This window comes from Labrus bergylta, chromosome 11 (assembly GCF_963930695.1).
Source record: "Labrus bergylta chromosome 11, fLabBer1.1, whole genome shotgun sequence".
NCBI classification, from domain to species: domain Eukaryota; kingdom Metazoa; phylum Chordata; class Actinopteri; order Labriformes; family Labridae; genus Labrus; species Labrus bergylta.
Genome location: NC_089205.1, coordinates 11055158 through 11072084, shown reverse-complemented (window position 1 = coordinate 11072084; position 16927 = coordinate 11055158). Strand labels below are relative to the sequence as shown.

Below are 16927 nucleotides of genomic sequence, written 5' to 3'. Positions count from 1 at the left end.
AAATGTATGGTTTGCATTTTTTTGATTTGCAATCCCAAAAGATGTTGAGAAATATAATGCACTGAAGAGCTCTGGGTTTATGTAGCCCTTAACTGCTTTAGGTCTATTTAATTATTTCATTCAGACCTGTCCACTAAGCTACCAGCCTTCCCCTGGACTCCACCTAATGTGTATGAATGGAGTGTATTATTGAGCCAGCCAGTGGTAAGCTAATGTATATTCAGTAAAACTACATCATGTGACTCAATTACACATTGTGTCACAAAATGCCCAAAGGCAATTTACTGCAAAACAAGGTGTTCTCTCTGTCTCCATTGAGTAATCCATAACACTGGTTCAATGCAAATATACATACTGTGTCACTTCCATCAGAGTTGAACATAGCAGGGCTGTCTGTTGCGTTAAAGCATTCATAATAATAATTATAAAAGGGTCCTTGGTCACCATGTCACTAAAGGGTCCACATTAAAGATGCAAACACACTCATAGTTGCACATGCACCCACACTTGATATGCCAATGGAGACTGTAGTCTTAAGAATAAAAAAAAAAAAAAACATTTAATGAAAGAATTAAGTTTGTAGAGCGATAAAATGGAACGTTTTCCTCCAAACATACACAAGACTTTGTTGGTCACAAGTCTCTGTGACCAACAAATTAAGTATTTAGTGAGAATACCAGCTCCTATGTTAAATATTCACTTGTTTTCCAACATGAATTAAGGATGAGCAATTGACGCATTTATCTACATGGGTAAGTCTGTGTCCGATCGTGTGCGTGTTTGGGCAGATGTAAACTTTGACTCAGTTGAGTACACAATGCCTCTCAAATGTTGGTTTGTTGAAAACAACTGCTTCATTAGGCCCTGATTAAGAATCCTGCTTCACACATACACCCACACACGCACACACACACACACACACACGCACGCACACACGCACACACACGCACACACGCACACACGCACACACGCACACACGCACACACGCACACACACACACACACACACACACACACACACAAACACACAAAGACAAAGAGTAAGGTCTTTTACCTGCTTTTTGTAAAGTGTCTCGAGATAACACTTGTTATGAGTTGACGCTATACAAATAAAAATTGATTGATTAATTGATTGATTGATGTGTATTTGGTAATAAGCTGTGAACACACAAATGGATTTGCTGATTTTCCTTATGAATTATGTGGTAAATTTGCAGTATTTAGGGGTAATTAAATAATCCAATTTTCAGTATTTACTCATTCTCAAACTTCCTTAGGTTTTTTTCAAACTTAAAGACAGTTAAAAAGTAAGAAAGAGAAATTAGCAAAGAGTAAAGAAATAGAGGATGAAGAAAAAATGAGTGGCAGAAGAGGGCAGAAACAACTGTGGAGCAGCTGAATCTCTGTCACCTTCACTCCAAAGTCTATCAGCAGACAGCTGATTTAATCAGACGGACTGACAAACATCCAGACTGTCTGATCATGCAATTACACACACACACACACACACACACACACACACACACACACACACACACACACACACACACACACACACACACACTTGTAAACCCATGTGCACATGCCATATGCTTGATAAAGTGACCTTTTCCCCCTGGAGGTTTAAATGCCCCCACACAGTCACTTCCTCACCAAGCACTCCCTGCTCTGTATCCAGTAATATCGTGAGCTTTTCATTAATCAATTTCCCCGAAGGCTGATTGAATTGATGTCTGCTTAAATGCAGCTTGTGTAATCAAATCGCAGAACAGTGCAAATGCCTCTCGACCTGCTTTGACATTTAGGCTAAAAGGGGATGTACCAGGTTTGCACTTCTTTACATGAAATATTGATTGATCACAACAGTTGCTTTTTTTGGATTAACATTCATTTATGAAAACTATTATATTCCCTTGTGTTCCAATTCAGCAGTACCTACACCATAAGTCTTGCTGCACAACAATGGCATTATGCATTGTTTTACAAATGTAAATAGAAAAAAAAGAAGAAGAAAAAAGCACAGTCTATTTTAGCACAATTAAAGTGAGGACTTCCCACCTTAAAGTCACACCAAAATGGCAAATGGTGCCATTAGAATAAGAAACTGTAACAGCTGTGTCATTTTAAATACAATTCAGTTTATAGTTTATGACAGAAGTGGAGGAAAACACAAGTAAAGCTTCCAGGCTTTCTGTACATGGTTCACTGACATTGTCACGTAGCAACAGTGTCTGGCCCTGACTAGATAATCAGCGTTAACATTGGCCACATTAGTCCTGAGGATATAATCGATGCATATGTTCTGATTTGAGCACAGTAATTTGTTACCATGGCGAACTTGGTCAAAATAAACATTAATGGTGCAAGGTCTGGGCTGCTTATCGTTAAAGGTATATTGAAAGGAGTTAAATGGTAAATGGATTTGAGCTTGTAGTATAGTGCTTTTAAAGTCTTCTGACTACTCGAAGCACTTTTACATCGCAGGTCATGCCTACCCATTCACAACCATTCTCACACTAATGGCAGAGGTTGCTATGGAAAGAATCCATCAGTATTAACTTATCCCATTCATACACGCTCACATGCCGCCGACAAAGCAGCAAGGTTAGGTATTTCAGGACATGAAGCTTCAGGAACTGGGGAAACCCCTGACCTTCCGAATGAAAGACGACTGACTCTACCACTGAGCCACAGATCTGCCCCAACATTTACATAAGTAACATGAGTTATATTGAAGTTGTTGTTTTTTAGAAAGATATTTCTCTCAACTAAAATATATTTTCTTTTCTATTTGTGTGTCAGGAGTGCAGAGTTTATGTCTTGACCACTGATTCACACAGATCTGGAACAAGAAGTGGACTATTAGCTGTATTACAGTAATATGTTGCTTTTAGTATGGTAATGTACATAAACTCTGAAAGTCAAAGACACACATGCACACACACACACACACACACACACACACACACACACAGGCCCACACATATGCGAAGGTCCCACGGCAAAATGCTAACAGCACATTGCCATATGAGCTCCCAATGCCAGGTTGACCCAAGAGGGATACAGACGGCCACACTTCCCTCCACCCCTCTTCCCCCACTTTCTTCTTCTCCATTGGTGGACACATTAAGAGGTCACGCTCTGTGCTGTACTTTCCTCTGTATCCAACAATATAAGTTTGGATTGTGTTATTATTACACTGATTGTAATGTGTTCAAAAATGTTGCAGAATATAGCAACAGAAGCAGTGGTGACAGAGCCCAAGGGAATGAACAAGCAGTTCAAATGACCAAAATACAGCTGATGGAAATGTTAAGCCAGGAGCCCTTTCCAAATATAAAACACACAGACACATCAGCTTTCAACAAGGACTGTGGAGCATCATGATTATGGTGAAATGAAAACAAAAAAAAAGTTGCCTGTTAATAAAAGGTGTATTTTTGTCACTCTGGAGTTTGATCCTGATCCTTGTATTCAATGATATTTATCTTCTGGTGCAGTTAAAGTTTAAAAAGTTTTTGGAGAACAGCAGTGACTGTGTGAGCATGAAGCATGGGAGTGTTCCTGAAGGAGAATATAACAACATTCATGGTTAAATAAAAGGTAAAGATTTATCAGAATCTACAGCCAACGACAGAACCTCTGTCAGGGAATCATTCCTCTCTTCTCCTCTCCACTGAAAACAACAACACAATGAAGGCAGAGCAGTTTCATGCTTTCTAGCCTGAGGGCTGAGCAGCAATCCACAGTGTCCCAATCATGCTCACTCAATCTACTCTCCAACATGAAGCTTTGGCACAGATGACAAACCAGATGAAGAACAACACACACACACACACACACACACACATATGACAGAAGTGGAACCAGTGCCTGAGGAACACTCTGTCCTGAAGTGGATTATCTTTAAAAAAAAAAAAAAAAAAACATTTCACATCTCATATGGACCATTTAGAGGATGATTATACCTAAATATATTTTTATATTTCTTCTTTTGAAATACATCTCTGACTAAAATGTTTTGGTTGTGCTTAATTTGAAAGATGGTAAAGCTAACAGGGACAATGAAATAATAAAATAAAAATCTGCGTTACAGCGATACGTGTAGCATTAGTTAAAGTTCTGAACAAAACTGTCCAAGATAATGCAGGCAAGTAAAGGAAGTTCATGGCAGCCTAGATCATTCTTTACATCCTTTAGTGTTGTGGTGGTGTATTTTCTGTTTTTCTTTAGTCCAAAACTTTTTTCACAGCTTTTTCCTCGCCTTATTGCGTCTTACTCTCTCAGTTACCAGTTACTCAGTCAAACTTTTCCTTCCCACAAATAAAACCAAGAAGAATGTAAACATAACATCAAGTTATCAGCTAAATAAGTACAAGCCCTCAGACAATGCAATCCAAAGAGAGCTAAAAATTCCTCATCCATAACATATGGAAACAACATCAAGCAGAAATGCTATGAGGGTAGTCATGGCAACAAATGACCCTGTAGACTCGAGACTTGATGCAGGAGCAGGTCTTCAAAATAATTTTACAATGATTGAACCATACGCACACACACACTCACACACACACACTCACACACACACACACACACACACACACACACACACACGCACACACACACACGCACACACACACACACACAGCAGTGCTGTTACCTGTAGACCATGCCTGTCCTGCTCTTGATCGTATCGTGAAGTGAAAGCGAATGGAAGTTGAGGAATTCCTCCAGCTGTTTAAGCTCCACTACACCGTTGGGTTTGTTTGTCGTCCACAACATCAGAGGAGTGAGGGGCCGGGGGCCTGTCCCTGCAGACGTCTGCCTGACAAGACGACCCTGGCCTGGGCCTTGGGTCTGGACGCCAACTTGCCCTCCTCCCTGTACTCTGGACCCCTTCTGCTTTGGGTTGGGGATCTCAGGGCATGTAGCTTTGTACAGGTACATCTTCTCTCCTCTTCACTTTATCCTCTCTTTCAGTCTCTCCCTTCTTCTGTGAGTCGGTCCCACAAACATGTACGCTCAAAGTAATCCAGGTAGGCCTCTCGCCCACACACACATCACTACATGGAGCTGAGGACTGTATGTGGGTCTGTGTGTAATAAACGCTTAAAGAAAAGAAAAGTCTTCCTCTGGATAAAGCGCTACGTAAATCATATTCCTTTCATTAGAAAAAGAAAGGGGAAAGAAGAAACGCAGGAAAATCCAACTTGGAAAAACATACTTTAAATTGGGAAAAAAAAAAAACAGTATTGTCGAGTCCAGTCTGTCTGCAGGCTGCGCATCCACACAGAAAAAGAACAGGTTTTGCCTTCACATGTTCTGCTCAATAAGCACTGTGCCACATATGTTATCGGTACACATACACACATGCAGACAGAGATAGACGCACAGATATCCCACTCTCTCTGCTCTGCTCTCTCTCTTTCACACAACCCACACTCTCATGCCGCCACTTTGCCCCCTGCTCAGCCAGTCTACATCATAAGCTTAGTTTGGTTTTGCTCCCTATTAAATGGCAGGGGAATCTGGGACATTTTTACCGCCCTCCCTCTCCTTCTCTCTCTTTTTCTGTCTGTTACTCTCTCTCTCTCCTTTTCCCCCTATTTCTCCTGAACTCCCTCTTAGCCTCTCTCCCACTCTCTCTTCCACATCATACCTCCTTTGTCGTTCAGTATTTCCTCCGTCAGAAGCCCTTTCACTTACTACAGATTTTCTCCCATTACTTTTCCGGCATTTCTTTCTTCTGTTCATTCCTTTTCCTTCAGTCTGTTTATGTATTTGCACACGTTGGCCACTTTACTCACTTTTCATCCCTACCCGGCCCCTCCCTTTAACAGTTCATTTTATATTCTATATCTTTTGTCTTTCTTTTTCTTACCCTGTCCCATCTTTCTCTCCGATCTCCCTCAAAAACAAAGTGTACTTTGCCCATCACAAGTACCTAAAATAAATATACTTTCTGACACAACTCATGCACACAGTTGACAGCAATGTTACTTTACTGAAGTGGGCCATAAAATAAAAGGGTAAGCCTCTTCGTCTGGTTTCTCTCAACACACACACACACACACACACACACACACACACACACACACACACACACACACACAGATGTACATACATCAAAACACACGTTGTATATAATCTCTCACCTCTGGCCCCCTCTTGGGAGTGTTCAATGACATCATGTCTGGTCCTCCAGTGGATTGTGGGAATCCTAAGAAATGCCATTCTCCCATATCAGGACTTTTGAGTTTAGACACACATCATCGTAACCCCCCCCCACCCCTAACCAAATATAGATGTGCCCAACATACACATGCACACACTATTAAAGCCATAATGAGCAGTAATATTGATGTTTGGGGATATTAATTCACTCAATTGTATTTGTCATTACATATTAACTTTGCCTATAAAACTACAACTTTGGCTAATGTGTTTCACTTTTCGTGTGCTGACCACAAGCATACCACCCCGTAAGGATGACTGTGGTGTTACAGAAACTTCAGAAACTGAGTGTATACAAATGCAAAGACAATAGTGTTAATTGACAAACACAGTTTGGAGGTAGCAGAGAGGCAGCTGCATCCATTGTCCAGCAAGATGGGTGGAAAAACTGATCCAGCCTGGCAGCAGGAATGTCAGCTGAGCTTATGCAATGCCACAGTGTGTTTACAGTGTATTTATAGACACTAGATGCTCACACATCTATACACATGCAGACATTTTAAAAACAGCTTTATGTTTAAAAAGTAAGTTTTGTATTGTGATATATTTTATGCTTTTTTTTTGTCTGTGTTATTGGATCTGTCATTAATGCTGACCTGCAATAAAAATAGTCACAATTGTTTTAAGCTGCTCAGCATGTGGGAAGATGACAGGAATACCTGGAGAGAGAGAGAGAGAGAGGGAGAGACTAGAAAGAGGAAGAATGAGTGAGCAAGGAGAGGACAGTGTGAGGGCTCTGGTGGAGGCTTTTGACGGTGGGCATTGGAATACCAAGGAAATGTAACCAAAAATAAAAAGTGCAGCTCACACCTTGGCTCAATTCCTCTTTTAGGTGTATCTTCTGTTTTAATAACATCTCAATTTGAACTCTATTTTCATACTTTTTTACTGTCCCTCCCAATAAATATTAGTGTTTCACCTACTTTAATTCTGTAGACTTTTGTCAGCTTCACATTCCCTGAGACCAATTAGCCATATTTTTTCAGTCTATTTCATTTTACTCCCACCCACCCCCACATGCACTCCTCCCTGAGTTGAATCCCTGTACAATGATTGCATTTGTCTAATAATGATCCAGAGTGCACAGCATGATAGAAACAGAACAGGTAGAGTAACTTAACGTAGAACAACACTGTATATCTTTTTTGTGGATTAATTTAAAAAATGGTTAGAGGACTGAGGTTTGTGTCCACATTATAACCTTTCATTTGCATTCTGTCTTTATCTGTATGAAACATTATAACGGAGGAAGTTCTTTCTATGCCATCTGACTCTATAGCAGCAATAATTATGGCAGTGATCATTCTCCAACCCCTCAGGGACTGTCCTGCTCCTGTTTAACACCAATGAGTTGGCCTACATTTTCTACTAAATCCCATTGTTATTATCATTGAAAATCTAAACCAGCTTAATGCTGAAGCCTGAGAGCAAAGAGAGGATGATAACATTATATTACAATGACAAAATACATGAAGTCCATGATTTACTTATAAGCTGTCCTAAAGCTCCTCTTGTTCTATTGTATTGTTCTTTTAACCTTCTACAGGTTTAAAGAAGATCAACCAAGAAGAACAAACATTGAAATCCATTTTGTAGAACATCAAAAAAGAGCTTTTACAATTTTTAAGTATTGAGGGATGTGCCTGCGCAAACACAAAAAGTTTCGCTGTCATCTTGGAAGCATCATATTGCTTCATCAATCGTCTCCTACAGGAACATGTGTGTTTGTTTTCCATATATCGTGCTGCCACACCTTTGTCTATTGTGACAGGTTTCAATTAAGGTGTTTCTGTGCTGCTAAGTTTTGCTCTATCAAAAAATTAAATGTAGTCCTCTCTTGGATTGGATGGATGAAATGGATTGCTAATCTCAGCATAGGAAAATAAAAGTAAGGCCTGAACAGTAAAGTAAATCATGGAAACAATGGTATCCCTAATCAACACAAACAGTTGGCTAAATCTGCACAAAATACCTTCTAAATGAAAATGTATTTGTTATTTTGTGTTAATATTTCCAGAGAAAAATGTTATACATTTGCTCTAATCCAGCAAAGCAAAATACATAAATAAGAAGTCAAGAAGTCAATAAATAATGAGAACCTTAGGAATAGTTTAAATATGATGTCTTTTTCAAAGAGCACGTGTCCATTAGACGGACTTGTAGCAGGGCTTATTTTAAGTCATTTATAGCCTGGGAATCCTGTGCTCATATTCTGAACTAGGTTTTAAGCAAAAATCCCCGGGGAGCTAAAAATCTGAGCAATTGCTGCGATTCAAATGAAAGAGAGGATATCTAGCCATGGCATGAGAGCTGGCAAGAGGAGGCATGCCGAGAGAGTGTGTGTGTGTGTGTGTGTGTGTGTGTGTGTGTGTGTGTGTGTGTGTGTGTGTGTGTGTGTGTGTGTGTGTGTTGTGCGTGCGTGCGTGCGTGTGTGTGTGTATGTGTGTGTGTGTGTGAGAGAGAGAGAGAGAAAGAGAGAGAGATAGGTATGGCTTGGCTTATTGGCAAGAAGGTGACTTTAGAACGGATTAATCTCGTGCAAATGTATTTTCTAGGTCAGAGTATATTACCAGTCTCCTCGATTAGACAGTTATGATCAAAACTGATTTGTAAGAAATTAATCAATTACAAAAGTATGTTTTATTGGTTTGTGTATGTATAACAGCTATGCTGATCTTATAATGATCCACACAGTGTTTATTGGAAGTCCATTGAGCTCATCCCTTCAAAAACACATACCTATTTATTAGGCCCATATTTTTACACTCTACCCCACTGCATAAGCAGCTAATCTGTCAGTCAAGCCTTGAGAGGCTGTCATCATATCTTCATGAGCCTGTAAACAAGAGAATGTGAAGTGTGTAGCCACCAGCATGTCACCAAGCCGACTATAAAAAGAAAGATTAGAAGCCACATCTTAAATACTAATCTGATGCAGAATTGAACTAGTGTTTTCATTCAAAATTAAAATTCAAGTAAGGTATTTCCTTAGTTTTCAGTTTAGACCTACACAGAGTAAATGTTGCAATCCCTGTTTCTGGCTGTTTTATTCATGCTAAAGGTTTGTGAGATTTAGTTTGGGAACAAATGTAGGATTAAAACTGTCACAGGTTAAAGAATGTTTTTTGGGGTACCAGCACTCCGACTTTCAATTGTTGGCTCTAATATCATTTTATTTACACTACAATAGAGTGCTAGGTGATGTGATCAACAAATCAACATGCTTTATTTTAACATAGAATCAGGCTCAAATGGTTTTAATACTTTGAGTCCAAACTAAAGTAAACAAAGAAAATAACCTCCTGGATTTGTTTTTTTTTCCAGAATATGTTGGTAATAAAATGCGGGAGAAAATACGAAACAACAAATTAAGCAGATAGGCCAACTTGTTGGTTGGCTAGCAACTGTTTGTTGGTGTCTAATAATCAGTTCATGGTTAGTGGAATAACAAAATATTTTTGTTGTCAGTAAAATAGAGTACAATTCTTTCTACACTGACACTGCAACCCAATAATAAAAGTGAATCCTCACATGACACAAATTTCCGCCTGTTTCTGTCCACTCTGTTCACAACTGAAATGCACGGTGTGATTCTGTAACCGTCAGCAAATTCACTTCTCAGAAAAGTGTACAAAAACATTTTAGAAGTCCTTTTGAATTAAGACATTTCTGGCATGTTGCTCTGCAAAAATAATGGCTCCCTAAGTATTTGTGAGAACCATTTTGTCACCACACTGGCCCCCTGGTTCTTAATCATCTTAGCCACTTTTCTGCTGTGCTTTGTTTTATAAATTAGAGGGTGAACAGAGGCAAAACCAGCAGGGAGGCTGGAGAATAACGACAGGGTGAAGAGGAGGCGAGATAATAGGGAAGAAGAAAGGCTGGACTACAAACTGATGAATGTGGAGCTTAGGCTTGAATGATTGGAATGGGACACTGATGGATTAGACATTTAACAGCAAGAAAGGAGAGACGAGCGACAAGAGGGAAGACATGACAGGGAAAAGGAGGGTTGGTAACCCAATACTGAAAATACCCATGTGTGGGAAAAATAGAGAGGACACAAAAAAAAGGAATGATGGGGAAAAAAGGATCACCACCTTGCTTAACGATTATTACTTCCAGAAGTGGAAATGATTAGACTCGTCACAGCTTCAACCAAGTCCATTGGTGCTTTCTGTCCATCGGTCATACAGACAGGAATCAAAACACTCCCTGCAGCCTCTTTGTTTTGTCACCATGGTGTTAAAAGATGTCAACACGGTCTGAAGCAGCAAGACAGATGCTGGCTGTTAGCATTGCAGCCAGATCAGGTAACACAACTCTAAGCTCGGAGTCGTTATGACCAGCGTGACTCCTGTGACTCACAAAGGGGAAGCACATGTCATCAGATAGCACTGATGGTCCAGCCCTAAAACACTTTAATAATCAATCAGTGGACATGAACAAACCACGTGCCTTCAGCGGTAGTTTCTGGATACCCATGCGCACATGCACAACTACAAATCTGCTGGTTGCAGAGTTAATAATTTGTAGAGAAGTAAAGCCATGTGTGCGTGTGTGTGTTTAGGAGTTGAGTGGAGTCTGAGATAATCTGTTGCATTGTGTCAAATCAGTCTAGATGGCATTTAAGCTTGCTCTCTCACAAAAACATATTCATACACTCACAGGGCTTGACTGACCTGTAGGGCATGCCAGTCTTATTAGCAACTGTGTCCTCTTTGCCCAGTCCGAACATTTTCAGGTACCAGTTGGTCTCCATTTCTCTGATCAGCGCAGCCTTGCTCCTCAGCTGTGCCCCCTGCTTCCCGGATGTGGAATTACGCTTGGCTTCCTGGGAGTTGCTGCGGTGGGCTCTCGTCCCGCTGAGAGAGGCCACAGATTGTCTGCGGTGCATATGGGGCGGCTGGTGTCCCCCGACGCCCCCTCCGCTGCTGCGGGCCGCCAACATGACCCCAGAGGGTGCCCCCTTACCTCAAGGGCAGAGTTCAGAGAGCAAGGTGACGAGGAGGAGCTTGAGGTTTCCAAGTCTGTCTTCTTTTTCTTCTCTGATTGATCAAGTCTACTGAAGCCTCAAGGGATTATACATGTTCAAAGAAAGCATTTCAGTTGGGGCTTTATCCAGACTTTTTAGCCATCCTCTGCAGTTCTCAAACTTTCTTAATTTGCTGCCTGAGTTATATTTTCAACCAAGTTCCTATCTTTTTGTTTGTTAGGAGGCCTTTTTTTCTCCTCTTGTTTTCTGTCAGATTGTCAGTGTATCGCCTTTCTGTGTCTTTCTGTGTTTGTGTCTGTGTAGTGTGCTCTCTGCTCTCTTATAGCCTCATCCAGCCTGAAACAGGATCCTGGTTTCCTTGTCTCGTCACAGCCTACCCTGGCCTAAAAGGACAGAGCCAAACATGCCATCGTGTCGACAATGTGTTAACACTCATACACAATTGCATTGCAATTGCAAAATTGTACACTCACACCCTATCTCTCTCACATACCCTGGTATAAGGCTATACAGAGAAGGAACAGTGCTGAAACAACTTAGTAAAAACAAGACACACACTGCATACATGTAATAATGAAATTATGAAATTATGCTTCTCATTTTAGTTTCGGGCAATATAAAAAAAAAAGAAAGACGTTTAAAGCAGATTAACAAATATTGCCCACATCCCCCTCATCATCAGTGGAACACACATTATGTATCTTTTAATCCTAAAGGTTTTTACAGTAACAACTCTATATATATACACACCTCCTCAACCATTTCAGATTCTTAGTATCTTGACACCATTCCTTGTGTAATTGGACTCCAGGCTAGTATAGGAGAAACACTAATTTACACCTTTGCCAGGCATAACAATGTTGAAACTGCAACCCGTCGAAATATGTGAGAACAGACGCATACTATGTTAGATATCTCTCCTATTTTATACCTACACTTTTGCCAAAGCAGTATAACTGTATAATACAAAAAGTACACGCCTGCCACCTTCCTCGAATTCACAATTCCTTGTAAACTCCCATATGGAGGCTTCGTGTGAGGTTTGAGTTTCTTTATGGTTCCATTTGTGTGTTTGTTGTTACAAGTTCAAAGTTCAAACACATTAACACCAAACAGCCTTTATGGCTCTCCTCTTGAAAAATGTCAAGCAGACTTGTTGGAACTTTCTGACTTAAATAGCCCATACACACATATACCTGGTTGATTTTTTTTAGGGTTGTCTGAACGCACCAGAGAGAAAAATGAAAAAGGCAAAACAGGAACATGTAAAAGAAGGTCACCATTTTGATTTAGGGAAATTGGTGAGACATATGAGCTCAATGCATTCAGTCATTGCTATGTAGTAAAGTGGGATGCTTGCTGGTAAGATGCTTATTCATATCAGGAAGCTGCAGCAGGAAAGCAGAGGGCTAGTGCAGCCAAACTGCTCAACACAAGTTAAGCCAAATACACAGAGAGGTTCAAGCTAGAGCTAGCGTTTGTGAAGGAAACACCAGTTGCTGTTTTTTAAATGTAGTAGTTACATTTCATGATGAAATAATGTCAATCATAACGATCTGATTAAACTAATGGATACTCGTCACAGCAAGATTACAAAGTAGAAATTATTGAAGTTCACCTTTCTTTTACTGAGCTAAATACAAAGACCAGTGAGATATTTAAAAAACATTCAAGATCTAGAAGTTAAGCGGGAAGTCCATTTTCTTAAGTCACTGCTGCTACCCATCATATTTTGAGGTAATCTGCATGGATTCAAGAGAAAGTTTTACTAGCTTAAATTTTCATGAAGCCTTAAAATAGTAGATCGCTCGATAACTAAGTCTCGTTTTTGTATCACAGGATAACATGATAGTTAGTGTGTTGAAGCTATGTATTTGCTTTACAGCATATTGCATGCCTGAGCTCTTTCTGGAAAAAAGTGGAACACTTCCCAGTATTAAAGTATTTTATTAAGTAGTGTGTTTCACTATAGGTCATTTGAAGTAAACAGCATATGGTGCATTTGAGAGAGCAAACACACACAGTCCTTCAAAAAGGGCACTGCCTGAGGTGATTCGTCCCACAAGGTGAATCCAATCTGACTTCAGTGTAAAGTAGCCACTAAGTGAGAAATTCTAGCATGGTTAAAACTGGTCATTCAAGTCCATCACCCTGAACCCCAAAAGGCAAACTGATACAGTGTAGAAAGCAAACACGTAATATATGGGCACTGAAAAACACACACGCACACACACACACACACACACACACACACACATAAAAACAAACACACACCCACACGAAAAAAGCCAGCTTTAAAATGCACAGTATGAATTAAATTGTATTATCAATTATACAATTTGTCAAGAGGTTTTGAAGGTTTGAATAATGTTTAAAGTGACTGAAATGTTCTCAAAATATGAACAAGAGACTTTAATCTTTTCAATCTCCTATGGGAGCTTTGGAGTAACATGTTACTCCAGCATTCCTCACCTCATCAATAAATATCGAATATACAAGGAAGCATGACTCAGAAGAATCGCATTCAATCCCTCCTATTGAGCTCAAAAGCCAATAACCCTGATCCCCTAACCCTGTGAATACATTACCATGTACATGTACATAGGCTATGACATTTGGAACTGTGATTTCATAACTTGAAATCAGAAAACTTGTAACCCGATCCCCCTCTTACACATAATAACTTTTATTTATAATGCACGTTTAAAAACAGATGCCCACTGACCAAGCAAAGGCATGAACTCAGGACAACAACTATAAGCATTAAAAATGGTTGCAATATATATATGCAATAGAAATATCAATGATGAATAAATGAAAGAATGGATGCAGGCAAACTAAGATTAAAATGGTTATTAATGAAGATATTGACAAAGAGTGTGATGACTTTCCAACGATAAAATTATAAGAAGTAACGCTAAAATAAAATGAAGATCTATTTTGAATTTAGGAGCTATAATCAACCCATTAGACTTTGAGCGGACTTCCTTCAATGTAATCCTCCGTTAGAGTAAACTCAGTAAGATTTAAACCAGAGTTAATGTTTGATGGATGTTTTGTGAGAAAGCTCTCACAGAAGGAATTAGGCTGGAGGTACTGTGGTAAGTGTCAGAGGAGTTGATGGTCTGTGAGATAAAATCAAAGATTTCTCTTCCCCGGCTGATTCGCAGGGAGGAGGGGGTCAGATGAATGTGTGAGTGTCTGAAGAGGTGATAAGGTTTGCAGGATGTTTCGCCTCTTCTCTCAAGGGGCTGAGCTTGATCTTTCTGTTTTTACAACCTCTTGCACCTTCTTCCAACTGGGCGTACTGCAGTCAAACTCTGTGCTTGGTGCTGATGGTCTCCCCAGGGTCTTGCACACATCCAGGTCATTCTCTCTATCAGTATCTCAGTACGTGCTGCTGAGATATTGGGAGGGATATTGATCAGCTGTCTGGAGATGTTGAAGGAGTCCTCTATAACGGCTACCTGCTTCCTGGTCCTCTCTTGTGCTCGATGCTTGTGTCACAGAGTGATGAGCTTCTTCCTCAGGACACTGCAAAGTTCCATCGGGGGGGGGGGCTTTCTCTTCTTCTGCGGCCTACTTGAAGTGGCTTTTCAGAGACTTAAGTTCTTGCCAGAACTGGCTGATCTTTGTGGCCCGTCAGTTCTTCACATACCAGGTTCCACCCTGTCTTCTGTCCTCCAGTCCAAACCTCTCTGCTACCAGGCTGACAATTATGGTTGTGCTGCATTTCACCCTCCTTGTTTCCAGGAGTGTGCTCACGTCCCCATCAGACTGGGGCTATGCTTCCACCCTGGCTGTCGGCCATTTTACCAGATCTACAGACCTAATTGAGCTTGGAGCGCCAGGTGCACAGAGGTTCTGCGCCGTGTGTTTTTTTTTCACGCCTGACTCCTCTTGCCTCTCACAAGGTGTCCTGTTGGTTCACCAGCTGCTCCCTGCCCAAACATCTCTTCTTGGTTTGGTGAATCTTCCATCCATGCAGGTTCTTACATGTGTTGCCACGGACACACTCCACACTCGTTGTCCTTTGATCGTCAGCATGGGTGGATACTAGTAGGTCTGTTGGTATGGGGATCACATCCTCCACCCCTTCTTGGGCTTCCCTAGGGGCATCTACTAAAACAAACAAAAAGCGCTTAGTTCTTCGTCAATCACAAGGTGACTGTCGGGTCCTTTCAGCATAAAATGTGAAAAAATTGTCACAAAAGTCTTTTTGAAACTGGGAGTACAATATGTTTTTATTTTCTAACTAAAATCTTAAAAATATCATGAAGGAAAATATTTCTTGCACACTGACCTGAAATACAAAACAAAAGGAAATTGTAAGATTAATTTTAAGCAGAGCCTGCCTGCTTTAAAAATTGGTGAAATAATAAGCACGCACATATGCAGCGATGCCTATACGCACATTTGTCTTGATTTAGCACGACTGCTGTTGTCCTCTCTTGTCACATTCCTTCACTGCTCTGTCACCGGGAACATTTATCATTGTCCACAATGATGGCTTTGGCTGGTCTCAGTTTAAGCCTTTCAAATTCCTGGAAAGCCAAGTGCTCACGAGTAAGAGAACACACACAAGTACAAAAACACAATATATGGACTGAAGGGAAAATAGCACCTGCACTGACACAAAACAGCATCTCAAGCATGGAAACATAAACATGAAAAATTAGGTTGTCTGCCCGCTGATGGAGAGAAAATAAAAATACAATAGTTATATGTGACGCATGAAACAACAAGAATGTTGCTTCATCCTCTTCTGCAATATAAGGTCAATAAAGCTTTCATGATTTATGGGACAATCAATACACACACACAAACACGCAAATATAACTTAATACAAAACGTCTCTCAGTCTTGTAGTTTTTATTATGTACTATTTTTTGTTATATAAGCTTACTTTAATCTTGTTGTCTTACAATTCTAAGTAAACAATATATTGTTTATCTCATACTATACCATACCGACATGTTGCTGCATGAGCTGGGGATCAAACCCCTAACCTTCCAGTTGAGAGACAACAGACTCTACCAGCTGAGCCACAGCCCAGTTGAAAACTCTTCGGTAACACTTTATAATACCTATCATCTGTAAAGGGTCAATAAATGTAAATAGAATAGAATAGATAGTATATTAACCTCTCTAGTCTAGACAACAGATCTGTAATAATACATGTATTACCAGATATCAATTTCAAAGAACAGTTTAGTACTTGGTACTTGATAAAGTATTAATTACCTTATTATCTAAATATATTTATAGATGCTTTACGAAGTATTAACAAGGGATTACAATCTTCAGTTCCAACTTTATAATAACCATCCAAATAATGTTAATAGACGCTTTATCAAATATTTACAAACCATGAACAAATATCTGGTCCATGTGTCTCTGCAATGTTTATAGATGTTTTATAAACCATCTTGTAAAGGTTTACTAATCATTTGTTCATCATTAACAAACATTTGATGTAGTGTTTAAAATGTTATAATGTCTGCATCAATAAACTGTTAACATAACATAAATTATAGCATTTCAGATAGTTAGCAAACATTATTAACTCTCATTTCATTGTTTGTTAACAGTAAATAATTATTAACTAAAGGTTAATTAATCTACTTACCCTTATTTAGCCTTTATAGATGCTGGTTATTATAAAGTGTTACCAACTCTTCTTTAATTGTCTATTAGC

The 16927-nt window shown here is 39.8% G+C and overlaps 1 protein-coding gene across 2 annotated transcripts in view; it reads right to left on the bottom strand.

Moving 5' to 3' along the window:
• Window positions 1-11438, bottom strand: part of kcnab1a (potassium voltage-gated channel subfamily A regulatory beta subunit 1a) — a 93247-nt gene extending 81809 nt beyond the window's left edge. The window contains exon 1 of one of the 2 annotated variants that reach the window (XM_065960342.1): window positions 10916-11438. In XM_065960342.1, the coding sequence (XP_065816414.1) occupies window positions 10916-11184 (269 nt within the window). In that variant the 5' untranslated portion in view covers window positions 11185-11438. Of the gene's footprint in view, window positions 1-4659; window positions 5715-10915 lie in introns of those variants that run through there. The other variant, XM_065960341.1, reaches the window with a different exon arrangement.
• Between the last annotated feature and the right edge of the window lie 5489 nt (window positions 11439-16927).